Here is a 20,050-nt window from a genome sequence, read left to right as displayed (position 1 = left end):
ATATACACACATGTACACATACTGGATGGGGTATCAAGAGTTGCCCGGGTCGACCCTGAAAGGTTCTGCCATTTAAAAGCTGAGCGGCACAAGAACGGAAATATGCTATCAGAACTTGAATTTTGCATATCAGTATCTGAATTCTGAGACATAATAAAAAGACAACGAAGTTCTTTGAATACGGTGGAAATCATTTGATATCATCAGGGAAGTGGGTTAACTTACTATTTTCTCATCTTTCACCAGAGACCCTCCCAGATAAAATAATATAAATAACAATAATGATGACGACACTACTTACTGCTGCTGTCGTCAATGAATGCACACTGGAGTGCGAACAATGGAGTGCACACTGGAGAGTCTCCCTGCATTCGTCTTACATATGGAAGAGGGGGCTCAACGTCACCTTATCTAGGAAATCGGCTTAATTCCGGCTTATTTGTCATGAGTACACACACCGCTGAGCCACCGAGACTTACCCACTCTCTCCTTAGTTGAGAAGAACTCCTTCCTGTTACCCTTTATGAGTATTATATCTGCTGTCGATCTATTTGCAACTGTTTCTCTCCCTTTCAATAAATTCCTCACCCAGGACAAATGCAAAAGCAAGTTGTCTACATACAATCATTTATTAATAAAAATACAAAGAATAATGAAACAATAGCATGTTATCATCAGGTCCCATAAACTAACACTACTCATTTATAATACCAATGTTCCAACAAATACAGTACACGAGGATGCTGCTTCAACTACTCGTCAGCAACCTTTTGCCACCTCTCACAGTCTGGGAAAGCAACTACCATATATTTATCTCAGACGAAAAATATTAACTCTCTCACCTTGTACTTCGTCAGTCATAACATGAATTCCTGCACTCCGTCAAACAACACTGACGTCCATATAATTCCCTATATAACGTCCTGAGGCCCACCTCTAAGACCATCCGTCTATGGGTTTTCAAATCAGGTAGGTACTCCTGCAGTCTCTTGAGAGTTGCACCCTATCTCAAGAACGGCGAAGAAGGTTAGGTAGAGAAATAGAAACAATTGAACTCAAGCTACAAGAATCATACAAAACCCAGTAGAGGCAAAGAGAGCAAAAGGCCATCAGTGAAATAGAGAGAAATCCGAAATATTTTTTCTCCTATGCAAAATCAAGATCAAAAACCACATCTAGTATCGGGCCCCTGCGAAAGGGAGATGGAACTTTCACCGATGACAACAAAGAAATGAGCGAGCTACTGAGGAAGCAGTACGACTCTGTTTTCAGCGAGCCATTAAACGCACTAAAGATTGATAACCCAAATTAATTTTTCATGGATATGATACCAACATCAAATCATATATCAGACGTTGCCCTATCCCCACTAGATTTTGAAGAAGCCATAAACAGTATGCCTATGCACTCTGCACCAGGCCCGGATTCTTGGAACTCCATTTTCATCAAGAACTGTAAAAAACCACTATCGCAGGCCCTCCACATTCTGTGGAGACAAAGCCTAGATACTGGCGTTATCCCTGATATACTAAAAACAGCAGAGATAGCACCACTCCATAAAGGAGGAATTAAGGCAGAGGCAAAAAATTACAAACCGATAGCACTAACATCGCACATCATAAACAATTTTGAGAGAGTGCTAAGAAGTAAGATCACAAAATACATGGAATCACATCATCTCTATAACCCAGGACAACATGGTTTCAGAACAGGGTGCTCTTGCCTGTCGCAGTTGCTGGACCACTATGATATGGCATTAGATGCTATGGAAGACAAACAAAACGCTGATGTAATTTACACAGATTTCGCAAAAGCTTTTGATAAATGTGACCATGGTGTTATTGCACATAAAATGCGTTCAAAAGGAATTACCGGAAAAATAGGCAGATGGATCTACAATTTCCTGACTAACAGAACCCAATGTGTAATAGTCAACAAAATAAAATCCAGCCCATCAACCGTGAAGAGCTCAGTCCCCCAGGGTACTGTGCTTGCTCCAGTACTTTTTCTCATCCCCATATCGGACATAGACAAGAACACAACCTATAGCACTGTATCATCCTTTGCAGATGACACTAGGATTTTCATGAGAGTTGGCAACATAGAGGACACGGCAAACCTCCAATCAGATGTAGATCAGGTCTTTCTATGGGCTACAGAAAATAATATGGTGTTTAACGAGGATAAGTTCCAGCTCATGCGCTACGGAAAAATTGAAAATATAAAAACGGAAACTACGTACAAAACTCGGGCAAATCATAACATAGAACGAAAAGGCAATGTAAAGGATCTGGGTGTACTCATGTCGGAAGACCTTACCTTTAAAGAACACAACAAAGTAGCCGTCACAACTGCAAGAAAAATGACAGGTTGGATAACAAGAACCTTTCACACTAGAGATGCTATACCGATGATGATACTTTTCAAAACGCTTGTGCTCTCTAGAGTGGAGTACTGCTGCACAATGACAGCCCCTTTCAAAGCTGGAGAAATTGCTGACCTGGAGAGCGTGCAGAGATCCTTTACTGCTAGAATCCACTCAGTAAAACATCTAAATTACTGGGACCGACTAAAGAGCCTAAATCTGTACTCCCTTGAGCGCAGGCGGGAGAGATACATAATAATTTACACGTGGAAAATAATTGAGGGGCTGGTCCCAAACCTGCACACAGAAATAACATCACATGAGAGCAGAAGACATGGCAGGATGTGCAGAATACCCCCGTTAAAAAACAGAGGTGCAACAGGTACTCTGAGAGAGAACTCTATCAACATCAGAGGCCCAAGACTTTTCAACACGCTTCCACTACACATAAGGGGCATAACTGGCCGACCCCTCACAGTGTTCAAGAGAGAACTGGATAAGCACCTCCAAAGGATACCTGACCAACCAGGCTGTGACTCATACGTCAGGCTGCGAGCAGCCGCGTCTAACAGCCTGGTTGATCAGTCCAGCAACCAGGAGGCCTGGTCGACAACCGGGCTGCGGGGACACTAAGCCCCGGAAGCACCTCAAGGTAACCTCAAGGTAAGGTCTCTTCATTATGTGTTGCTGCTTGAAGGCCCACTTAATACACGTGAAGTTCCTCTACACGGCGTCACCAAAAATGTTTAGTTCCACTACACTTGAGGTTCCACTCTACCGTTGAAGTTACATTCCACCACTGATGTTCCACTACACATTTGGAGATCCACCGTATAACCCTATATTTGGAGACCCTTCTCCAAACACGAAGCTCACATGAAGCATATGAACTTCCCCATACACAAACCTGCAATTCCATTACCATACCATAATAACACGCTCTCCTATTAAAACATAAATAACTTATATGTATTAACATATTAAATTTTACCTTCTGATGTCCCACCTTGTGCACCTGTCCTATTGAGATGGGTACTCCCCCACACCAGACGAGTCCACACTGAAAACCTTGTTCCCTGGGTGCCAGAAATTCTCCCTCCTCAGTCAATCACTGACCTCAGACGAACTAGCATGTACCGCTCCCGCTTCCGTAATGTCAAGTCATGACAAACTCATTATATTTTCTTACTATTTTCATAAACTTTCGAACCTACATTCACAAACGTCCTCTACGATCGCTGGGAACACGATCAAACAATAACAAGCAATATATCATAGTAAAAAGAGTGCTTACCACAGAAGGCTCGATGAGATGATGCCTGTCTGTCGATGTCCCAAATATTGCGCTATACTATGTCGTCCACAAATCCTCTTGGACTGCCACTAAATGCTTCTTGCCGTCCCGAATAGAGCGCGAGAAGTCACCTAACAGGTGCCACATAGGCACACCCGCTCAATTAATCTACCTAAAGGATTCTCTCACAGTAGAGACTACACAGGTACGACCACCCACTAGGCTTCAGGCCGCTCCTAATATCGCTATCACAATAATAGAGAAACGTCGTAAGTCGTCCCCACACGTTGAACTCAAAGCCTTCGCTCAAACTCTTCACCATTAGCCATAAGTTCCTTCTTCACAGGCGGTAACAACGTATGTCCGTCCTCGACGATTCTCTCAACTGAAGTGACTCTTTACGACCTCCGCCCCCCATCACATCGGGTAACTTAGTGTTGACATCATATCTTATCTCGTTTCCATAAGATGCTTAGTTTAATTCCTTCCCCTGACCCCTACATCCAGTCAGGTGGAGAATAACTCTCACAAGGCAGACCTCTCTTTTTAGGCTACCTGGAGTTTATAACAATATCCGCCGATTTCACAGGTATTGCAATATGAACCATATACCCACCTACAGTCCGGTAACACCCTACAAGTTAGTCTGCAAAATTTAATTAAGTTAACCCCAAGTATTTGTACTCCAACCTTGGAGAGAAAAACAGAAATAAACAAGAATACTTATTCTAATTCATGGAAGTAGAAATTAATTTTTTAATTATTTATTTATATGTATATTTTTCATTTAATTATTTACTGATATATATATATTTTTAATTAATAATTTATTTGCATTATTTGTTCATGATTATTTGTTAATTATGCTTTTCAGGTGCGGTGTGTATTTACATGTTCCGTACAGCCCCAGGGGCGCCAAGGCACTGAAGGTGGCCTTCTGGACGCCCCACCAAGGCCTCGCTCTCACCTCCAGCCTCCCGCTCTTCCCTGACAAGTTCTCCAAGTAACTACACACCTTTCATTACTACTTGTAACTCTCTATGGCAGGTTTGATTTAGAATACAATACAACTCTATCTTCAGACAACACACAGCCCCTCTGTTTAAATCCCCTAACATGCTAAACATACACCTAGTAGCCAGAACGCTCTTCTCAGCCTACTATGCAAGGCCCAATTTGCCTAATAAGCCAAGTTTTCATGAATTAATTGTTTTTCGACTACCTAACCTACCTAACCTAACCTAACCTAACTTTTTCGGCTACCTAACCTAACCTAACCTATAAAGATAGGTTAGGTTAGGTTAGGTAGGGTTGGTTAGGTTCGGTCATATATCTACGTTAATTTTAACTCCAATAAAAAAAATTGACCTCATACATAATGAAATGGGTACCTTTATCATTTCATAAGAAAAAAATTAGAGATAATATATTAATTCAGGAAAACTTGGCTTATTAGGCAAATCGGGCCTTGCATAGTAGGCTAAGAAGTGCGTTCTGGCTACTAGGTACGACATATATATATATATATATATATATATATATATATATATATATATATATATATATATATATATATATATATATATATTAGTATATTTTGGTAGCAGTCTTTCCTGTAGACATATATTATTAAATATGACCGAAAAAGTAAGATTAATAATTCTAACACGAATTTTCTCAATCTTTCGTACATTACGCTTCACTGTTGGAGGTAAATCAAAAATCACTTCTCCAAAATTCATTTTTATTTCTAGTCTGACGCGACACGGGCGCGTTTCGTAAAACTTATTACATTTTCAAAGACTTCACAAATACACAACTGATTAGAACTTACGTCTCTCTGATTTTATATCTACATTTGAGTGAGGTGGGAAGGGTGATGTGGCATTAACACAAGACAGAACAGGAGGGGATATTAATAGGGTATTAAAAGTATCAACACAAGACAGAACAGAAACAATGGGTATTGAATAGAAGTGTTTGTAGAAAGCCTATTGGTCCATATTTCTTGATGCTTCTATATTGGAGCGGAGTCTTGAGGTGGGTAGAATATAGTTGTGCAATAATTGGCTGTTGATTGCTGGTGTTGACTTCTTGATGTGTAGTGCCTCGCAAACGTCAAGCCGCCTGCTATCGCTGTATCTATCGATGATTTCTGTGTTGTTTACTAGGATTTCTCTGGCGATGGTTTGGTTATGGGAAGAGATTATATGTTCCTTAATGGAGCCCTGTTGCTTATGCATCGTTAAACGCCTAGAAAGAGATGTTGTTGTCTTGCCTATATACTGGGTTTTTTGGAGCTTACAGTCCCCAAGTGGGCATTTGAAGGCATAGACGACGTTAGTCTCTTTTAAAGCGTTCTGTTTTGTGTCTGGAGAGTTTCTCATGAGTAGGCTGGCCGTTTTTCTGGTTTTATAGTAAATCGTCAGCTGTATCCTCTGATTTTTGTCTGTAGGGATAACGTTTCTATTAACAATATCTTTCAGGACCCTTTCCTCCGTTTTATGAGCTGTGGAAAAGAAGTTCCTGTAAAATAGTCTAATAGGGGGTATAGGTGTTGTGTTAGTTGTCTCTTCAGAGGTTGCATGGCTTTTCACTTTCCTTCTTATGATGTCTTCGATGAAACCATTGGAGAAGCCGTTATTGACTAGGACCTGCCTTACCCTACAGAGTTCTTCGTCGACTTGCTTCCATTCTGAGCTGTGGCTGAGAGCACGGTCGACGTATGCGTTAACAACACTCCTCTTGTACCTGTCAGGGCAGTTGCTGTTGGCATTTAGGTACATTCCTATGTTTGTTTCCTTAGTGTAGACTGCAGAGTGTATCGTGATCCAGCCTGTACTCCTCTTGACATGCCAGAAAGTATTCTCTAATTTGGGGGTGCTCTCGTCTCTGTATACTCTGTCCAGTATCATTCCTATGGTTGTGTCGACTGGGACGTTGGTAAAAAGGGATTCAACGTCCAGGGAAGCGATGATTCCATCGGGCTGGGTAGATTTGATCAATTCTAGGAAATCTGCTGATGACGTCCCAGTCGTCCCAGCCCTTTACCAACGTCCCAGTCGACACAACCATAGGAATGATACTGGACAGAGTATACAGAGACGAGAGCACCCCCAAATTAGACATACCTGAGCCACACTTGAAAAGTCTTCTCGAAGCATGTACAAAGGAAGCCCCTTTCATCAGTCCACAAGGAGACATGTATTTACAGATAGACGGAGTAGCAATGGGCTCCCCCTTAGGAGTTTTATTTGCTAATTTTTATATGGGAACCATCGAAGATAGGGTCTTCAGTAGCAGACAAAAACCAACTGTATACTGCCGTTATGTAGATGACATATTCGTAATAGTAAAAGACTCAGATGAACTAATTGACCTAAAAAGACACCTAGAGAGAGAGTCAGTACTCCGATTTACACATGAAAATAGTGAAAATAACAGTCTGCCATTCTTGGATGTACTAATAACAAAAACAGGAACCTCTTTAAGCACCAACGTATATACCAAGCCCACCAACATAGGATTATGCCTGAACGGTAGAAGTGAGTGCCCCCAAAGATACAAAGCCAGTGTTCTCAATGCTTATATTCGTCGAGCGCTTACCCACTGCTCTGAATGGAGCAACGTGAGTAGAGAGTTTTAAAGAGTAACTCAGGTATTGGTGAACAACGGATATAGCAACGCGGAAATAAACGCTGCTATAAGAAGACACTTGGACCGTTGGTATAATTCAGAACCTAGAACAGAAACCACAACACCCCCAATAAAATTATATTACAAATCAACCATGCACAGTGAACATATAAAAGAGGAAAGAATAATGAAAGAAATAATCCGTAAAGGAGTAAAAAGCACTACTCCTAACCAAAACATAAACCTGATAATATTCTACAAAACCAAGAAGACTTCAGAACTCCTTATCAAAAACAGCCCGAAGCCGACGGAGAACCCTCTACAGCAGTCAAGCGTTGTATACATGTACACTTGCCCCCACGAAGGATGTAACCTTCAATGTAAGTACATAGGTATGACGTCGACCAAGCTGACGAGGCGTTTGACATGCCATCTTCAATCTGGTGCCCCTAGGAATCACATGAGACAAGCCCATGACATTACTCTAACAGGAGAAATGTTGAACAAGAATACTTGCATAATAGACAAAACCCAAGATTCAAGAAGATTACAAATTCTTGAGGCAATTCACATAAGAATAGAGCGACCTACCATGAACACCCAAATCACGGAACTATTTACTCTACCCACTATGAGAGTAAGGACAAGACAAGAACATATCGATGCCAACACAGAAGACAATGTCCAACATAACAGGCCAATTACACTGGATTAATCTTTGTGTTTAGATAGGAGATGCCTCGTATGGGCCAATAAGCCTTCTGCAGCCCCTATGTTTATCCCTTATGTATCCCCCCATGTTTTTCACCTTCATTGTATTATCACCTGACCTAATGTGGGTATAAAATCAACTAGTATTGTAAGATTGTTCACTTGAGAATGAACCATGGAGGTTCGAAACGTCGTGCAAATTATACAAATAAGTGTAATACACTCTATAGTAAATCACTTCTTTTCTTCACTTTAAAAGTACGAAAATGAGTTTTGGAGAACTCCTATTTCAACTAAGCCCTGATGCTAAGAAAATAGTTAGAGGGATAGAAGCCCTAAACCAGAAAATAATAAATACAGAATATGCGGTCATATTCAATGAAACTTGTTTGAAAGAAAACCTGCTGCCAGTATACACCAATATATATATATATACTTTTTTTTAACTAGAAGGGGTACCACCTCCGGTGCAAGTGTAGGGACCCATAGCCTCGGAGAAGAAAATAAAGAGTACTCAGAGAAGACCTTGTGGATCCTCACTGAACACTTTGATATTTTCTTCTCCTACCACCCCTATTCTTTTGGTAAGTGTGTATATTTATCTAACTTTATTTGAAAATGTCATTACACAAAAAAAGTTACAATATTGATTACATGCAGGGTACAAGGCTGCTTGTCACAAGTTGAACAGCTCCTCCAGCTCCTCAGATGGCGGGCAGGAACCGTGGATGCAGTGAGCATTTCCTCTCTGGATTGCCACACTAAGGCGCTGAAAAAGAAAACTGGCAGCTCTAGGGTCTCTAGTTGTTTCGATTAACTTAGACCCCAACTCCTTCAAAAAGCTAGCAGCACTTTTACCCCAGGCACCAAGTGTCTCTGAGGCAATGGGGACAAAATTGTAGTGGTGCTCAAGGTCTCTGTATTTACGTGACTTGGCCGCTTCCCGGTGATTGACAGCTCCTCCTGCTTGTGTAGCACTGAAGTCAACATAGGTATTGGCTAAAGTTGAAACGCATGTGTAGTCCCACACCAACTGTCTACCATTCTTCCAGGGCTTCACCGTAATTCCATCTGGGCGACCAACAGGCTCATCAGAATTGCGGGACATTAGGTAACGGGGCTCTCTCTCTGCTGGACAACCGGCTGTGGTAAGGTTTCTCTTAATAATGTCATTAACCTCGCCGTGTCTTGCATGCCATCCTCCCGTCCTTTGGCAAAGAAGGCCATGCCGTCCATATCTGTCGGCCTCTGCCTCGTTGCAAATACACCTGTATTCGGTGTGGATTGGGGCAGCGAGGCGGAGAGCCACGGCAATTCGGAGGGCCAATTTGGAGCGGAGTCTTGAGGTGGGTAGAATATAGTTGTGTCAACTATATTCTACCCAACTCAAGACTCCGCTCCAATATAGAAGCATCAAGAAATATGGACCAATAGGCTTTCTACAAATCACTTCCATTCCATACCCATTGTTTCGTGTTTTGTCTTGTGTTTAGGAATTTAATACCCTATTAATACCACCTCACCCCATCCACCTCACTCAAATGTAGATATAAACAAATCGAAGATGTGCAAGTTCTATTCAGTTGTGTATGTGTAAGCTAATGTCTTTGAAAATGTAATAAGGTTTACGAAACGCGCTCAAGTGTCGCGTCAGACTAGAAATAAAAATGAATTTTGGAGAATTGATTTTTGAATTACCACCAACAGTGAAAAGAAACGTACGAAAGATCGAGAAAATTCGTGTTAGAATTATTAATCTTACTTTTTCGGTCATATTTAATAATATATATATATATTGTGACGATAATCTCTTTCAAGAGAGATTGAGCCTGCTCTTCCCTACAAAGTACGTCAATATAAAAGATAATATAGAAGATACATCCAGCAAGTATCGCCAAACGTTTTGCCCAGAGAGCAAAACGTATCCAGCACACCGGCACACCTGCTACCCGACACCGTAACCAGCAAACTGCTCGTCCTTTGCCTGCCTGTCGCTGATTGGCTGGTGTCCCGTCGCACCTGCCCTCCGCCCTCCGCCACAAGTCGATGTCTGGGCTGCAGTGCTCCAGTATCGTCAGAATATCTCAGTGCTCCTTGCAGTTGACATCTCTCGCTGGTAGACAAAGCATTGGCTTTCGTGTACTAAGGGAGGTGGCAGCTCGAAGCCAATATTCCAGCTCCATTAATACTTTATTTTGCTATCACTGTAACTCACTTGTCTTAACGTAACTTTTCATTTGCCAGTGATTATTCATATTATTTTGTTTGTTGACTTGTCTTTTATATTTTATGTGCTTAACTTTATTCATGTCTTGTTTTTCTAAAGTAATTAAAATTTCATTGTTAATTTACTTGTGTTTTGTGTGTCTTCCCATTACCTTACCACAGACGAAAGCTCCAGCTTTTCTCTTTTTTTTCTATTATGTGACGAGGCCTTGCCCCTAGCTTTTGAAACAGCCGAACACCAACGCTTTACCGTCACAATATATATATATATATATATATATATATATATATATATATATATATATATATACATATATATATATATATATATATATATATATATATATATATATATATATATATATATATATATATATATATATATATGTCGTACCTAGTAGCCAGAATGCACTTCTCAGCCTACTATTCAAGGCCCGATTTGCCTAATAAGCCAAGTTTTCCTGAACTAATATATTTTCTCTAATTTTTTTCTTATGAAATGATAAAGCTACCCATTTCATTATGTATGATGTCAATTTTTTTTAATTGGAGTTAAAATTAACGTAGATATATGACCGAACCTAACCAACCCTACCTAACCTAACCTAACCTATCTTTATAGATTAGGTTAGGTTAGGTAGCCGAAAAAGTTAGGTTAGGTTAGGTTAGGTGGGTTAGGTAGTCGAAAAACAATTAATTCATGAAAACTTGGCTTATTAGGCAAATCGGGCCTTGCATAGTAGGCCGAGTACGACGTTCTGGCTACTAGGTACGACATATATATATATATATATATATATATATATATATATATATATATATATATATTATATATATATATATATATATATATATATATATATATATATATATGTCGTACTTAGTAGCCAGAACGCACTTCTCAGCCTACTATGCAAGGCCCGATTTGCCTAATAAGCCAAGTTTTCATGAATTAATGTTTTTTCGACTACCTAACCTAACCTAACTTTTTCGGCTACCTAACCTAACCTAACCTATAAATATAGGTTAGGTTATGTTAGGTAGGGTTGGTTAGGTTCGGTCATATATCTACGTTAATTTTAACTTTAATTAAAAAAAATTGACCTCATACATAATGAAATGGGTAGCTTTATCATTTCATAAGAAAAAAATTGGAGAAAATATTTTAATTCAGGAAAACTTTGCTTATTAGGCAAATCGGGCCTTGCAAAGTAGGCTGAGAAGTGCGTTCTGGCTATTAGGTACGACATATATATATATATATATATATATAATATATATATATATATATATATATATATATGTCGTACCTAGTAGCCAGAACGCACTTCTCAGCCTACTATGCAAGGCCCGATTTGCCTAATAAGCCAAGTTTTCCTGAATTAATATATTTTCTCTAATTTTTTTCTTATGAAATGATAAAGCAACCCATATCATTATGTAAGAGGTCAATTTTTTTTTATTGGAGTTAAAATTAACGTAGATATATGACCGAACCTAACCAACCCTACCTAACCTAACCTAACCTATCTTTATAGGTTAGGTTTGGTTAGGTAGCCGAAAAAGTTAGGTTAGGTTAGGTTAGGTAGGTTAGGTAGTCGAAAAGCAATTAATTCATGAAAACTTGGCTTATTAGGCAAATCAGGCCTTGCCTAGTAGGCTCAGAAGTGAGTTCTGGCTACTAGGTACGACATATATATATATATATATATGTATATATGTATATATATATATATATATATATATATATATATATATATATATATATATATATATTATTGATTTATATTATATAGTTATAATATGTAGACTGATAAACAGCGATCTCTCTCAGGCTCTCCAATGGTCCAACTCTGATAGTTGTGACTGAAACCTATCCAACACATGAAATAGTACTGGTGGACGATTCCAAGTCTCCTGGAGGAAAGAGGCTCGAGTTCTTTAGTCCAATTGCTAACGTGCTTCAGCTCTTGGCAAACGTTACAAATTTTACGTAAGTTTTAAATTACCAAAATTTTGTTTCCAGTAAAAGAAATTTTTGTATCGTTCCCTTTCTGGAAAAAACAAATAATTTCACATACTCTGTTCCTAATGCCCTTTATTCACTGCCTCTTTCAAAATAAAAATGGACACTTATAGCAGGAAGTTACAATTTCAAGAACTTGATAAATATTTGTAAAAAATAATGAATTACTTTTACATAATTCATGATTTTGCTCATCAGCATTTTGTGAAATTATTAAAAGAAATTGAATATTTGGAGTTTGATAATTTGGTTTTCTATGCAAACACTAGATGCTTGATTCGTAGAAAATTATTTTTGTCGATGTATAAGTTCAACAGAATTAGTATCATTACAGTACCTGGGTATCTCTGCTCCAATTGTGAAATTAGAGGTATATATAGGATCGATGGCTCTCTGAAAGGTTCTAGTTCTTTAGTAGTTTAAATAAAGTCATTTGAGGTTGAACACGATTATGTTAGCACTATGAAATGTTCTATATAACATCAATGATTTGACATATTTTCCTGATACTTATAGTGAGACATATAGCACTTACGAAACAGGTAACATTAAGCCTTATATTAATGCTTATAATATATGGATTTAAAGTATTTAAATCCTTTCAAAACCTCTATGAAACATTGTATTCAATTTCTTTGGAGTGAATCGTATTGCACATTCTAGTAAATTGGCAGAACAATTGGCAAATTATTTAAATGGCATATGATTTAAGATGGACATTAACTTATCGTTACTAATAAACAATTTAAGGAAATATTTCTTTTTAAGAAATACTAATTATTGCTATCAGTGTTAAAATATATGTAGTTTCCAAATTTGTGATTACTGAACATAAAATATGATCTAGTATTTTTTTAATAGGTACTTGTATATGCGACCTCCTGATGGGTTATGGGGGTCCCAGCAGAACGACGGGTCCTGGTCGGGTATGGTGGGCATGGTGAGCAGGGGAGGTGAGTTGATGAGTTCCTGGTCGGGCATGGTGAGCAGGGAGGTGAGTTGATGAGTCCTGGTCGGCATGGCTAGCAGGGAGGTGAGTTGATGAGTCCTGGTCAGGCATGGCTAGGAGGGAGGTGAGTTGATGAGTCCTGTGTGGGAACCGACCTGTGAGATTTATATTATTTAATTTATATGAATTTATATTTACGTTAATTATATACTTCGATAGCAATTTGTATAATGTTAAGTGGACTGTATTTCTGCAATAATCTCATAATCTCACAAATCGATCCTCTACACATTAGGGGGGGTTTATTAGTTTATATATATGCAACCAATCAAACTACAGAATTAACTACATACATTGAAGAGGTTCCTTATCTTATAGTACAGCAGGCTAGTCCACCAGGTATAACTAGGGTGTAGACACCAAATTATCCTCTTTGAGGTAGCTTCCATCACCCAGTAACTGGTGCACAAAATCTTGCATCCTCGTCTTGACCTGTCAAAAGTGCGCTAGCTGTGAAGCCAGATACCTATATATGACAAGCTATATCAGAGAAAACTGTACATGGAACATTGAAGACCTGGCTTAATTACCTTTAGTTTGAGGCTTCCACGTGCTCTAACCGGGTCACCCTATATAATGACATTAATGGCCACTAATGATAGATAATGGGTTTCGGAAAGAACACTTAACTTGATTTGTAGACAGCGTGTTGATAATGGTACACTTCTGGTTTCCATAACACTACGTCCAAGTAAATTAACAGGAGCCGAATTTGCTCCCGTGTGAGCCTCTGGTCTAGTCTCAACAATGGCTGCATCTAACACTCCATACTATTGACGCCTGGCCGACATTGTCCAGATATGATAGGAGCCAAATTTGCTCCACACGTCTCGGAGGTGACACAACAATGGCTGCCCTCCTTCCCCACTCTGACGCCTGGCTTACATTGTCCCACATGTCAGAAAGTGATAGAAGGGTCACATTTACTCTACTTTAATATTGATAATTAAGTTAATTTATATAAGATGTTTTATGATGGTAAAGTCCAAAGACTAATGTATTTAAGAATAATTCCCAGCAGAATAGCTGGTGAATTTATAATGGTATGTGGTGATGATATCCCGTTTTCTATAGACGGTAATTCCACTACAAGTTACGTTTTCTATGGGTAACTTGTTTATACAACACAGCTATTATCTGTATGATATATTAAATGGTGTCGGATTTTCCGACATAATTCCCCAGGGGCTGCTCACGGGTCGAAGTCCTAATTAGAACAGACGAACACCGATACTCCTCCATCGAATTATTACATTAATTTGATGTTAGTAGTTAGTAATCACACATTTGTGTGTCTGTTCGTACAGGACGGATGTCCCGTACTAGAGTTGCAGGGGTTAGAAGTCTAATGCGATTTCATTTCCCTGTCAACTCTTGAAAGGCTAATATTCAAGCCTTATTACATATTATTTAACCCAGAAGACTGGATGTGATCAAGTACTACAGTCAAGTATGATTCAGGGACTGCAGTGAGATCAGTGACATTAGATATAACTTGAAGTTTGTTCAGGTAACTGGTCACTGATATATAAACACTGAGGCCCATGGAATACATCTAGATTAAATAATAAATGTATCAAATCAGTCATCAGATTTACTGGGGTTTAATTTAATTAATTGATTCAGAGGATTGAATAGCTCATCATTAAAGTAAAGTATGGTTCTGAGACTGCAGTGGGTTCAGTGACATTGGTCGCAGTGACTTGTAGCTGTTTTAGGCTACTGTTCACTGATTTGCCACTGAGGCCTCATGAAATCATCTCCAGCTTTAAATGATGATACTAACATCAACCTCTGTTGGTATAGTCAGCTGTAATCTCCTTAGTATAATGCTACTGGAGAAATATAATCAGCTGACAAATTTAGATTTCTACTGGTATTGTTTATCTGCAGGCATAGGTCTCCTCAGGCTTGATACTGGGCCTGAGAGTAATTTACCTCCTGCAGAGTTTAACATGGTTATACCCTGATATTTAGTAGGGCTACCAATGAATCGATGGCAATAGTCTGTCCCTACAAGGAGACCGAAGTCGTTGAGGTGATCAGACTTAATATTATCTGCCAGTTTTATTCCTCTATTTCTCAGGAATTTGGCTGTTGCTCGCAGACCTTGAACTTGTAGGTCTACTGGTATTTTGTCCACCACAATGGCTTGTACTCGACAGACGTACCTGCCTAAGCGTACTGATGGTTGTACCACCTGGTAGACTTGAGGTCCTGCATCTGTTACAAACCCTGAGATGTTGAATGACATCTGGGCTACAGGCCTTAATTGTAATTCATCTGCCAACCTTTTAGTGATGTATGTTCTTTGGGATCCTTGGTCAAACAACCCACGGGTATGGACCTTGGCCCTCTTATTCAGGATGGTAATTTGGGCAGTAGGCAAAGTCGTATTACCTTTAGACTTTGCCGATTGGACACTGTTTGTTTGTTGCACCTTGCAGTACTGTACTGTGGTGGGAATGCTATCTTCCACCTTGGGTTTGGAGACGTTGTTTTGGTGTCTCTGCACAATGCTGCATGGTGCTGACCTTTGTTACACCTATTACAGGTGTGTAATTGGGTATCACAGTCCTTGATGTTATGTTTCCTGAGGCACCTCATGCAATGTTGCAAATCTTTGAGTCGCTCAACACGGGCGTCACTATCAGGAAAATTAGAGCAGTGGTACATTGAATGTTTCTCATTGCAGAACAAACATGTTCCATAGCTTCCTGTACCCTTTGGTGTCATGTTCTTGGGTGACACAGTAACTATAGGCTTGGAGGGTCCCACTGCATATACGCCCACACTGTTACTGTTCCACTTTGGTGTTGAATTATATTGTCTAGATTGATTTGGAGTACCTTTGGTACTCTGTGGTTTACTATTATTGGTTTCTGAGGGTTTACTTGGTGGTTTTAATTTGTCATGTGTTCGTAATTGATGAACTACTGACTTTAAACCTTCAGATATTTCATTCATGGATAAGATGCTTTTATTGTAATGAGCACTCATTTGTCTCAATATGTCCCTAGGTATTTTCTCCTGGACAATTATTTTCAAGACCCACTCAGCCCCGTTTGTATCTGCTGTCAGGCTGAGGGCATTGATCAATGATTCTACCTCCAGCTTGAAGACTTGGAGTGAATCAGCTGAAGCCTCCGGTGGGGGTAAATGCAACAGCTCATGAACTAAATGTGATGTTCTTACTTCTGGATCAGCATAATTATCCTTGAGGAGTTTTACTGCCAGATCATAGCCGTCATTAGTTAATCTCAGATGGGATACTACTGTTTTAGCCTCACCTGATAATTGGCCTTGCAAATAAGAGAATTTACTACTCTTTGGTAAAGATTGTTTTGAGTCTACAAGGTCAACGAATTTGTTCCAAAATTCGTCCCAATCTTCCTCATCTTTTCCTGAGAAAGTGGGTAAATTAATTGGAGGGAGTCGAGCTTCTGCTTGACTCGTATTAGATGCAACTGTTGTTGTTGTTGCTGTTGCCTTGTTCTGGGCAATTAATTTGACATAAGGCTGTAACGTGGCCTGAGTGTGATCTTCATAATTCGCAAGATCAACCATAATGTCGTCTATTTCTGTTTCTGATAAATTAGTGTTGGCAAGTTCAGCCACATATGTTGCTATTTGACATTTGATTTGCTCAAATTTACCTGCAGCTGCTTGATAATAGCTTTCCAGGTCAGCATAATCAACTTGAGATTGTTGTGACAAATCTTCACATTTCTTGATCTGTCTTGTTAAGTGGCCTTTAAGACCTGCAAGGGTTCTTTTCATTCTCCCTGCATTATCCATACTGGCTAGTTGGTGAAGCCTTGTGGGGCTTGTACTTGGGCTGCTCATAATACTGAACAAGCTCTAATGGTAGCCTAGGGTAAATTCTGAACTCACTAGGCAATAATCCTACCTCTACTAGAGGTTAGCACTTAAAATTAATACACATTATATATATATACAATCATACACACTAATGATTTAAGTGATAAACCAGTGTCACTGGAAGTACCTTTAGGTTAGCTCTTCTATATCACCCTAGGATGGTAGAGACACTAATTAATCACTCAAAGGTGTAATGATCATAAGTAAATTATTATATATACACAACTCAACTCGAGTTGATAAAAATTACACCCAAAATAGGGTCTGGACCATTCATTAATGTTAATGGTGTTAGGTTATTGAATATAGTACAACTGACTATGGTAATAATGGGACTAGGATGACAATAATAGTTCAACTAGTCATATCCTACCCTGTTGTGGGTTGGCAATTAGTAAATATTATACTGTGATCACTAGTGCAATATATATTAAATAATTCTCTATTTTGGAGAAATAATATATACAATTATTGATAATAGCCTCTTAATTGCCTCTATGAAACTTCTAATATTATCTAGAAGTATTAAATATTATTAGTGACCTCGCGAAATAAAGTCCACAAAATTCGTGGATAATCTCTCGCGAAATGTAACACCACGAAATCCGTGAACAATCTTGCGAAGACACAGTCACTAATTTGGCTGGCTTCTATATTAGCGCTGTCATTTCACGAAATAACACGCCACCAAATATCTGTGGGTGTGCATGAAACCGCTGACGAAGCTGAACTCAGTTGAGGGGGGGCTCCTGAGCTCCCACGAGGCAACGCCGCTGTCTATGACTGGCTGGCCTTTGTTTAAATCACACTGCACTAGTTTATTTAATGAATCCACTGGTTAACTGGTTCATCCGGTACTAAGATGACCAAATGTGGGTTCAAAGGATCAAATAATCCGTCATCCGGTTCGAAGATGACCAAATAATGTGGGAACCGACCTGTGAGATTTATATTTATTTAATTTATATGAATTTATATTTACGTTAATTTATATACTTCGATAGCAATTTGTATAATGTTAAGTGGACTGTATTTCTGCAATAATCTCATAATCTCACAAATCGATCCTCTACACATTAGGGGGGTTTATTAGTTTATATATATGCAGCCAATCAAACTACAGAATTAACTACATACATTGAAGAGGTTCCTTATCTTATAGTACAGCAGGCTAGTCCACCAGGTATAACTAGGGTGTAGACACCAAATTATCCTCTTTGAGGTAGCTTCCATCACCCAGTAACTGGTGCACAAAATCTTGCATCCTCGTCTTGACCTGTCAAAAGTGCGCTAGCTGTGAAGCCAGATACCTATATATGACAAGCTATATCAGAGAAAACTGTACATGGAACATTGAAGACCTGGCTTAATTACCTTTAGTTTGAGGCTTCCACGTGCTCTAACCGGATCACCCTATATAATGACATTAATGGCCACTAATGATAGATAATGGGTTTCGGAAAGAACACTTAACTTGATTTGTAGACAGCGTGTTGATAATGGTACACTTCTGGTTTCCATAACACTACGTCCAAGTAAATTAACAGGAGCCGAATTTGCTCCCGTGTGAGCCTCTGGTCTAGTCTCAACAATGGCTGCATCTAACACTCCATACTATTGACGCCTGGCCGACATTGTCCAGATATGATAGGAGCCAAATTTGCTCCACACGTCTCGGAGGTGACACAACAATGGCTGCCCTCCTTCCCCACTCTGACGCCTGGCTTACATTGTCCACATGTCAGAAAGTGATAGAAGGGTCACATTTACTCTACTTTAATATTGATAATTAAGTTAATTTATATAAGATGTTTTATGATGGTAAAGTCCAAAGACTAATGTATTTAAGAATAATTCCCAGCAGAATAGCTGGTGAATTTATAATGGTATGTGGTGATGATATCCCGTTTTCTATAGACGGTAATTCCACTACAAGTTACGTTTTCTATGGGTAACTTGTTTATACAACACAGCTATTATCTGTATGATATATTAAATGGTGTCGGATTTTCCGACATCCTGGTCGGGCATGGCTAGCAGGGAGGTGAGTTGATGAGCCCTGGTCGGGCATGACGAGCAGAGAGGTGAGTTGATGAGTCCTGGTCGGGCATGATGAGCAGGGAGGTCAGTTTATGAGTCCTGGTCGGGCATGGTGGGCACGATGAGCAGGGAGGTGAGTTGATGAGTCCTGGTAGGGCATGATGAGCAGGGAGGTCAGTTTATGAGTCCTGGTCGGGCATGGCGAGCAGGGAGGTGAGTTGATGAGTCCTGGTCGGGCATGGCGAGCAGGGAGGCGAGTTGGTGAGTCCTGGTCGGGCATGGCGAGCAGGGAGGTGAGTGCATGCATTATGTTGATCCCATTTGGAAAGTTAGTAATTATCCGAAGAATGTTTTAAACTGGGGAGCAACAGTAAAATTGTGTCTTGGTCCAGCGTAGTGAGCAAGGTGAGCAGGTAATGTGAGTACGCTCACACACACTCACGCACACACACACACGCACACACACACACACAGGAGGCAACTACCTCACAGTAGGATGAGCCTACCGAAGTAGCAATGACCATGGAACAGCTTCCAACACTTGTGGGGAGTGTGGGTGAAATTGGATATAAGAAAGTGAGCTTCAAGGTAATGTACTCAAACATTGATGGGATTACCAATAAAGCAAGTGAACTGGCAGAAAGGGCGCAAGTAGAAAACCCTGATGTAATAGGACTCCCGGAAACAAAATTGTCAGGAGTCATAACAGATGTTGGGTTTCCAAAGGACTACTATATAGTAAGGAAAGTGAGGGAAGGGAGAGGAGGTGGAGGAGTGGCCCTGCTGATAAGGAAGGACTGGAGTTTTGATGAGATGGAAATTCCGGACTGTGACGGGTTCAGAGATTACATAACATGAACT

At 39.6% G+C, this 20,050-nt stretch overlaps 1 protein-coding gene across 1 annotated transcript in view; it reads left to right on the top strand.

The window, feature by feature from the left end:
- Positions 1–20,050, top strand: part of LOC123755121 (glutamate receptor ionotropic, delta-1-like) — a 112,602-nt gene that overhangs the window by 54,222 nt on the left and 38,330 nt on the right. The window contains exons 6-8 of the mRNA XM_069332719.1: positions 4,534–4,662; positions 12,067–12,225; positions 13,120–13,208. Of these exons, the coding sequence (XP_069188820.1) occupies positions 4,534–4,662; positions 12,067–12,225; positions 13,120–13,208 (377 nt within the window). The remainder of the gene's footprint in view (positions 1–4,533; positions 4,663–12,066; positions 12,226–13,119; positions 13,209–20,050) is intronic.

The sequence above is a fragment of the Procambarus clarkii genome, chromosome 28, assembly GCF_040958095.1.
Source record: "Procambarus clarkii isolate CNS0578487 chromosome 28, FALCON_Pclarkii_2.0, whole genome shotgun sequence".
In the NCBI taxonomy this organism is placed as follows: Eukaryota; Metazoa; Arthropoda; class Malacostraca; order Decapoda; family Cambaridae; genus Procambarus; species Procambarus clarkii.
This window is presented reverse-complemented; position numbering and strand designations above follow the sequence as displayed.